Source organism: Arachis duranensis, chromosome 4 (genome assembly GCF_000817695.3).
Source record: "Arachis duranensis cultivar V14167 chromosome 4, aradu.V14167.gnm2.J7QH, whole genome shotgun sequence".
Taxonomy (NCBI): domain Eukaryota; kingdom Viridiplantae; phylum Streptophyta; class Magnoliopsida; order Fabales; family Fabaceae; genus Arachis; species Arachis duranensis.
In genome coordinates, this window is record NC_029775.3 from 22641926 (window position 1) to 22651553 (window position 9628).

The window sequence follows — 9628 nt, forward strand, 5'->3', positions numbered from 1 at the left end:
GAACTCTTGAGTATTCCAACTCAAGGTTCTCCTTTTAATCAACTCCCAATCAAGTTGGGGAACTACTCCATCATTATAAATATAGACTTCACAAAATCAATAGGGGAAATAAGAAAAGACATAATAAACAATAATGAAAGAGATTAAATAAAAGTAAAAATAGTTTTGTATTAATAAACTATGAAAATAATCCAATGTCAACTCTGAAAAATTGAGAATATGGAAGAGTAAATGAAAAGTAAATAACAAACTATGATAACCAGTTCAGGAGGTAGACTTTTCTCAAAAGCTAAAGTCGAAAATCTTCAAATCCTATTTTATGAATGTCAAAAAGAGAAACCTAGGGGAAGAGTAAAATCAGATCTGAAAACTTGAAATTGTGTGGAATGAATTGTTGTACTCGTCTCTGCATGTTCCCTGGCTCTAATATGTGTTTCTGGGCCGAAAATTGGGTTGAAATGCGGCCCAGAAACTATGCCAGCAACTTCTGTAATTCTGCAGATCGCGCACGTCACACGGCTGCATCGTCCACGCGTTCGCGTCACTCAGCGTTTGTCGTACCACGCGTGTGCGTCGTCCACGCATTCGCGTCGTTCGTGCAGCTTCCAATCTGCGCGGTCGCGTCAGGCACGCGAACGCGTCACTGTGATTTCTTCCATTTCATGCGGTCGCGTGAGCCATGCGACCGCGTGACTTCTCGTTGGTCATCTCCTCAATTCCTTGTGTTCCTTCCACTTTTGCACGCTTCCTCTTTATTCCTTACGCCATTCCTGCCCTATGAAGCCTAAAACACTTAACATATAGATCATGGCATCGAATGGTACGAAGGAAAATAAAAATATACAACTAAAAGGTCTCTAGGAAGCAAGTTTCCAATCATAGAATATTTTTAGGAAAGAATTGTAAATACATGCAAATCATATGAATAAGCTGGCAAAGACTTGATAAAACCACAGAAATTAAACATAATATGAATCATAAAATAGCGGTTCATCAGATTTCTACTAACCCGCAGGGGAATCGGGGCAAATCCAGACAAATGCCGAGTAGTTCTGGACATGGCCAGCCCAAAAACAATAAAAGAAGTTCAGCGTCTTACAGGAAGACTGGCCACCCTCTCAAGATTTGTTCCATGCCTAGCTTCAACATCGATTCCCTTTTTTCAAACAATAAAAAGAAAACCAAATTTCATTGGAACGACGATTGTGAGAGAGCTTTTGCCAAACTAAAAACAACTCTCTCACAACCGCCGATTTTGCAAAAACTCCTCCAAGGGGAAGATTTGTTTCTATATTTATCAGTTACTGATTGGGCGATAAGCTCAGCACTTGTTACAGAAAGGAACAAAGTTCAGCAACCAATATATTTTGTCAATAAAACTCTCCAGCACGCTGAGCTCAACTATCCGAGGATAGAGAAGCTTGCATTAGCTTTGATATTTTCGGCACGACGACTCCGACCTTATTTCCAGAGCCATGTTATCTACGTCCGAACAGATCACCCATTAAGACAGGTATTACACAAAACAGAAATTGCAGGATGACTTATAAAATGGGCAGTCGAGTTGTCTGAGTTCGACATCATGTATCAATCCAGAGGACCAATTAAGTCACAGTTCCTAGCCGATTTCATTGCTGAGCTTACAATACCATTAGAAGAGGACCATACCAAGCAATGGACTTTGTATGTGGACGGCTCTTCCAATAATGGGGGCTGTGGAGCTGGAATCCGTCTGGAGGCCGAAGACGGATTCATATTGGAACATTCCGTACACTTAGCTTTCAAAGCCAGCAACAATCAATCCGAGTATGAAGCACTAATCGCCGGACTCTGACTTTGTCTGGATCTCCAAATCTCTGTGATAAAGTGATACTGTGACTCTCTACTGATAGTACAGTAGGTAAACAACATTTTTTAGGTGAAAGATCCTCTTCTATCTAAATATCTACAATTAGTCAAAAAATTAACTACAAAATTCGCCAAATTTGAAATACAACACATACCATGGGAACAAAATCAAAGGGCGGACATTTTATCTAAACTCGGTAGTACACAATCCGAGTTATCTACGCTACATCAATTTATCCTAACATCTCCAAGTGTTACTCTAACAAACATGTTAAGTGTTACAAACAGGTAATATACCAGAAGAGGTCGAGAATACCAAAAAGTTCCGACGACAAGCATCTTCCCTCACAATACTCAACGGAACACTGTATAGACGAGGATACACTCGCCCATTGCTAAAATTTCTTAACAAACCAGAAGCCGACATTGCATTAGCCGAGGCACATGAAGGTATCTGCGGAACACACACAGGTGCTTGGAGCTTAGCATCAAAGTTCTCCGAGCCGACTTCTTATGGCGGACTTTAAACCAGGATAGCCAACACAAAATCCGGACTTACAACAATTGCCAGAAACATGCACCACTGATACACATTCCTGCCGAGCAACTACATCACTCTGATATCAGCTGGCCTTTCAACCAATGGGATTTAGATATACTCGGTCCGTTCCCTACGGCACCGGGCCAGGTAAAATTTCTCATAGTAAGGATCGATTATTTCTCAAAATGGGTGGAAGCCCAACCTTTGGCAAAAATCACATCCCAACAAATGATTTCATTCGTTTGGAAAAATATTATTTGCCGATTTGGAATACCTCACCATATTATAACTGACATTGGTCGCCAGTTCGCGGATCAAAAATTCCAGTCTTTTTTGCAGAATCTCAAAATTAGGCAACATTTTGCCTCCGTTGAACATCCTCAAACGAATGGACTAGCCGAGGCCGCAAATAAGGTCATCCTACATGCACTGAAGAAAAAGCTAGATGACGCCAAAGGTCTCTGGGCCGAACTAATACCTGAAGTCCTTTGGGGGTATAACACCACCCCATAATCATCAACAAAAGAAACACCATTCAGGCTAGTATATGGCTCTGAGGCTATAATACCACTGGAGATCTCCCAAAGCTCAGTCAGAACACAACTCGGCAATCAGGAAGAAGTTCGGAGATCCGAGCTCGATACCATCGAAGAAATAAGAGACATCGCCACATTACGACAACGTGCAGCATAGCACGCACTAGCTCGCCAATACAACAAAACGGTCAAAAGCAGATCATTTGCAAAAGGCGACTTAATACTTCGAAAGACAGAAACTACTCGGAAGCCACCATCACATGGAAAGCTCATAGCAAACTGGGATAGTCCATACCGAATATCAGAAGTACTCGGCAATGGAGCATACAAACTAGAATCAATAGATGGTAAACTCCTGCCTAATACATGGAATGTTTCTTCCCTAAAGAAATTTTATAGTTAAAAGGCAGGGACAGGCTTGTACTCTTTTTTCTACTACCAAGATTTTATCCCAAAGGATTTTGCTTGGAGAGGTTTTAACGAGGCTAGCCTACCTGCACCTTTGTATTTAAAGGTTCAAAAATTTCGCATACATAAGAAATAAAAATTATCTTGCTCTCTTTGAAGTAGCAATTATGCGAATGATATTGTCAATCAAATACAATTCTATATACTATTAATATAGCTCGGACAACTAAAACACTCGTCTAGCTGCAACCTGCCAATACTCGGCAGTCATATCAAACAGAAAGAAAATATACTCAGAATAATTTTCGATCAATCAAGCACAGCTTTTTCTTAAATAAAAGGCACTACCATTAAACGCAAACAAACAAGTACCATAACCAACAAAGTCAAAGTTCAACAGTACCATAAGTTACTACCTATTACATATGAAAAAGCAAAATATTCAAACAAACATTCGAAATAGCACACTAAACATTATCAGCCTCATCTTCCGCGTCACCATCATCCTTGATTAGCTTACCATCACGAACGATCTTTCCAGGGTCCATGCCAGACAGATCAGCTTCTGGTGCCAAAAACTTCACCTGTAACCTTGCTCTTTCAAACCTTTCCACGAAAGAGTCCAGGATTTCATCAGCCTTTTTCTTCTCCATATCCTTAAATTGAGCAGTAACCTCAATTAGGCGAGCTTGCACGCTCGCCAGATCACTCTCCTTTTTCTTCAAGTCCTTGACTTCTCTAACATAACTTTCTTTTTTCTCCTTCAATAACTTCTCGGTATCAGTTAACCGAGTCTGATGCTCGACAGTAGCAGCTTTACTCTTGCTCAACTCTTTTTTTAACAAAGAAACATCCCCCTTTTCTACCGAAACCTTCTTATACTTCAACTCTTGGCTATGCCCAAGACTAGCAAGACGCAAGCCAACAACCTAAAAAAGAAAAAACAACAATATAACAAGTTCATACACTTTCCCAAAACAAACAAAAAATAAACAAGGTCGGCTACTACCTGCATATACTGTCCAATCGCCATGTCACCAACTTCCTTTGCAAGAGACACATCAGCCGAGGATTGGCAATACTTGTCCACCACAGCCATATAAGGATACTCCTTTCCCCACACAGAAAAGCACTCACTATGTTCAGAAATTTCATGAAGCTTTTTATGAGTACCCATGAAAGCCTGTATTTCTTCCAAAGGGACTCCATGTTCCTTTTCATCAGAATTTTCGGACAGCTCCACCTCATAAGACTTCCTCTTTTTTAAATCACCTTTGTCCGACCTCGAGGAGGTTGAGTAACCTCTCCAGTCGCTGCTCCTTTTTCAGCATTAGAGGACGACACTTCCTTCTTCAAATTCTTATTCTTAAAACGCAACCTCAGAGATGCAGTTGAAACACCCGGATATTTGCCACCTGCAAAAAATAGAGCATGTTAGATATCCAGAGAAGAATAATACACACATCAGAAAAAACCCTAAAACTCACCCATATACTCTAAAATAGCATCTTTATCCTCCTCCCACTTCAGCAACTCATACATCGAAATTAGATCTCTACGATCAATATTTTCCAACAGGAACTCAATCAAACAAACATTCCTCGGAGATATCACCTCCGGCCCGAGTATATTTTGAGGTTCCGAGTACCAAAACAACGGAAACTTCTCAGCCAGATTCTCATCAATGAAAAAAGAGAAATCTTTTTCCAACCCTCTAACTTTGAAATACATTTCCTTAAAATCTTTAAAAGAAGATTTATAGAGCCTGAAAATTCCAAAACCTGGGGTACTATTAAAGTTTATCCAATCCCCCTTCCACACCTTTTTGGCTTGAAATAAGGAAAAGAACAGATCAACGGATGGCACTTCTTCAAGAAATTCCATCAGAATTTCAAAGGATCGAAGGAACGCCCACCCGTTTGGATGAAGCTGTGATGGAGCATAGTTTAACTGCCTCAGAATCTGACACTCAAACTCTGTAAAAGGTAACCTCACTCTTAGCTCTTCAAGGACACAACTGTGCATGTAGAAAAACTCAAACCCCCTTCCCCGGTGGTAGACCCTATCATCAACACTGCATGACAACAACTCAACTTGAACTCCAGAGCTAACCCTTACTACCTTAGTTACATCAACCTCTTTCACAGCAGGTTCATCACAGAACAACGAAACCCGAGACTTTACATCCTCCCCTACCCAATCATAGGACCAATCTATCTTATCCTTTTTCTCCTTTTCAAACCCCATCAACCCACAAAAACCATAATACAAACAGAGAAAGAAAAGAAAAGACTGAGAAGAATGAAGAAACAAATCAGAAACAAGGACACAAAACCATACCTCTCTTACTCATTCTCCACAAGGAACAAGAAAATTAAACGCCAAAAATAGCCAGCTAAAACTCCAAGCATCAGAGTTAATAATCCCAAAAAATGTTCCAAATGATAAAATTCACTCCCAAAGTCACGTCAAACGGCGAAAGCCACATTGGAAACCAACAATACTTTAATGCAACCACTACTATTTTTCTCTCCTCAAAAACCAATGGACACGACTCCCCACGTAAAGAAAAAACAAACCACTTTTAATGAAGTACGTTGAACTGGGGGCTCACTCAATAACCCACGTAGCCGAGTTATAACTCATCACAAAGCTCAACCTGCTTCATTAAAAAACTCTCCTCAGGCTAAGCTTGGGGCTGTGATATAGTCGTCATTATTGCGAGTTATAACTCGGCTTCATAACCGTTATCAATATATGCTATAACTCGTCATTATCCATTACTGCTCGGATTTTATGAGCCACAGCTCGGTGACATCAATACTCCTATCATAACTGACACCCCAAACGGCAAAATAAAGTCGGTTACAATATCAATCATTTGAGAAACCGACGATTATTACCGAGAATGTAACGGACGAAGAATTCATCATATAAAGGAAAGTAGAACATTTCTTTTAGTATCTAGTTTTTTGAACAAGATAATATACTGACTTAAGTTTCGGAGTGCTTTTGCAGGTACACTCCACCTCTGTTTCATTGCTTGTGCTTTCACACAACAACACGAATAAGAAGCTTGGATTCAGGAGTCGGACGTCCAGCCTCCGAATACATAGCTCGGCTGATTCCCAGTAGTTGAAGCCGATCTATTTCGCAGACAAGATCAGTTAATAATGAGTTATAACTCAAATAACATAATTTTGTTATATTCATCTAAGAGGTTGTGGGTTCGAGCTTTACTATTTTTGATAAAAGAAAAAAAGAAAATTAGTAACTATTATGTTATTGTTATTTAAAATTTGTCACTAAAATTAACTTTTTTTAGTGGTATTTAAATGATAATTTTTTTCTTTTATTTATAAATATTATTTTTACCAAAATATAATTCAATAATAGTTATATATGTACAGTGATAATCAGTATTTTATTAATTTAAAGTACAATAATAACGATACAAATATATATAAAAGAAATACAATTTTTTGAGCATGAAGTAAGATTCAAAGAAAAAAATGTGTGTCTAAGTGAGTATGTACTATGAAAGGATGGAGAATGCATGGTTGTGAAAGTGTGAATGTGATAATAGAAGAAACAAGATCACGTGACTAGATTCCCACGTTTCGTTTAACTGTTAGAATTGATTATTGCTTATTAGTATGATGATGAATTTTGAGCATGCAAAGAGGAAAAACCTATTGTGTGGCCTCCTGCATGTGAAGAGAGAGAAATGTGTACAACCCCGAAAGACACCGCGAAATGTATGAGCTATACTACGTATAAGAAAGAGAGCCCCGGCTTCCTCCTCTTCGTCCTCCTCTTCCTCCACCTCCAGCTGCTGCTCCTCCCCCTCCTCCACTTCCAGCTGCAAAAAGAAACGGAAACCCTGCCTTTGGGTCCAAACCACAAGATAACAAAAAATACATGGGATACTTCAATTTCTCTTCCCCCTCCTCCTCCTCCCAAACCGCAACACAGACAATATACCAAACCGGAAGAAATAAAAGATGGGACGGGACATTTCGAAAACCAGACCACCAAGTCCTCCTCCTCTTCCTCCTCTTCACCTACCAAAACGCAACACAACCAGCAAGATACCAAACAGCAAAAGAACCAACCTGTCATCGATACTTCATTTCCTCCTCCTCCTCCTCTTCCTCCTCATCCTCCTCCCCCTCCTCTGCCGCCTCCTCCTCCTCCTTCTCCAACCAAAACGAAACAAAAGAAAAAGAAAAATACCAAACAGGAAGAAAGCGAAAACGCCGTGGGACATTTCGATACTTCAATTCCTCCTCCTCCTCCTCCTACCGAACCAAAACGCAAGAAAAATACCAAACAGGAAGAAAGCGAAAACACCTTGGGACATTTCGATACTTCAATTCCTCCTCCTCCTCCTACCGAATCGAAACGCAAGAAAAATATCAAACAGGAAGAAAGCGAAAACGCCATGGCACATTTCGATACTTCGATTCCTCCTCCTCCTCCTACCGAACCGAAACACCAGAAAAATACCAAACAGGAAGAAAGCGAAAACGCCGGGGGACATTTGGGAAAACAGGCGACCAAGTACTCCCCCTCCTCCTATCCCCCTTCCAAACCGAAAACTCCAATTCCTCCTCCTCCTCCTCCTACCAAACTGCAACGCAGTACCAAACCGGTAGAAAACCAAAATCACATTGGATTTTTCGAATAATAGACGATCAAGTCCTCGTCCTACCGAACCGCAAAGCAACCAAGATATCAAACCGGACAAAAAAATATGCCATGGCGGCGGCTGCTGTTAACCGAAACATAACCAACATGCCACGCGGGACTTTCCGAACGACCAAGTGAAACATGCATGTAGGTACGTAGCTCACTAGCTCCTGCGTTCTACATCTTTTTTTTCTTTCAAATTTTTTATTCAAAACCAATTTTTTTTAATTTCTATCCTATCCTCTCATAAATAAAGAATTAGTTAGCTTCTATGACATATTTAATTGTTATTGAAAGAATTAAATTGAGTTAGAAAAACCAAATAATTTAACTATCATAAAATTATTTCAAAAAAGTTACAAGAATTTTCGAAAGCCTTTAAATTTTACACTTTATTCTATTTTTTTCAAACCACCAAATTTTTTAATCTGAAAAAAAAATTGAAAACGAAAGATTAAAAAAAGACATGATATAATCATATGACAAGAAAATTATGTAAGTAGGAAATTAGATATTTGGTTCAAGCATCAAATTTCTATTATATAATTCTACAAAAAATTTTTTTTGTTTTTCTTCTGCATTAATAATTAATTTAATTATATATATCCAAGCTAAAAAAGGTTGAACATAGTCATTAATTTCACACATTTCATATTAAGTCACGACAACAAGAGAATATCAGAATTTTTTTTTCCACTTTTGATTTTTTTTTGGGCATTTTTTTAATTTAATTATGTAAATCCAAGCTAAAAAAAGGTTGAACATAGTCATTATTTTCGTTTATTTATTTATTTATTTTTGAAAAGCTTTAAAAGAAATCCAATTTTTACCTAAAAATGTTTTGGATAAAATGATTATTTTGGAGCCAAAAACATTAAACAAATGGAGTTTTTGGTCGATGGGTTGAGTGTTCGGATGAAATCAAAGGAAATATTAAAAACAATACTGTATTTTTTTAAAAATGAGAAAAAAAATTCAAACGTTGCCACATGAGCAAAAAGTATAAGATGCTGCCCGCGGGCTGCCGGGCCGGAAGATATATTAAGGCCCCTATAGTTCGAATTTAAAAAAAAAAGTGTGGGACTTCTCCTTAAAAAGTAAAATAATAGAAATAATTGTTTAAACAATAAAAATTAGCTATTAAATTAATTGTTATATATTTACATATATATTTTTATATATTATTTTATATATTTTCAATAAAATAACAAATTATTAGAATAATTAAACTTTTATGAATAAAAAATGTGCTTACTAATATATGATCTTATTTTTAAAATTTGATTATAAATATGAATTAAATTTGATTATATTATTTATAAAGTTTGATTATTATTTAAAAAAAATTAATTATATATAAATATATGATCGATATATAGTGAGTGCGCGCACTTGATCAAAAGTATGTGTGTGTGAATATATTAAAATTTTGACTTATTTTAATATTCATAATGTATGATCAAATTAAAAAAATATAATAGTCAACGGTATTTCCTTTGCTTTTTTCCCTCCAATATTAGTTCGCTGTTGATAAAAAAATTCTTTTAATCTCAAAATAGCCAGGTAATACACGTTGATATTCTTTTAATTAGCACAAATTTTG

The 9628-nt window shown here is 37.6% G+C and overlaps 1 protein-coding gene across 1 annotated transcript; it reads left to right on the forward strand.

Annotated features, from left to right (window-relative positions):
* Positions 1 to 7060: 7060 nt before the first annotated feature.
* Positions 7061 to 8023, forward strand: LOC127746612 (uncharacterized). Its single transcript, XM_052260479.1, has one exon. It carries the CDS (start codon positions 7061 to 7063, stop codon positions 8021 to 8023), a length of 963 nt encoding a protein of 320 aa, XP_052116439.1.
* Positions 8024 to 9628: the final 1605 nt, after the last annotated feature.

Bases quoted from the DNA above. Each gene is read 5' to 3' on its own strand.
- LOC127746612 (XM_052260479.1), top strand. From the start codon at position 7,061: ATGTGTACAACCCCGAAAGACACCGCGAAATGTATGAGCTATACTACG.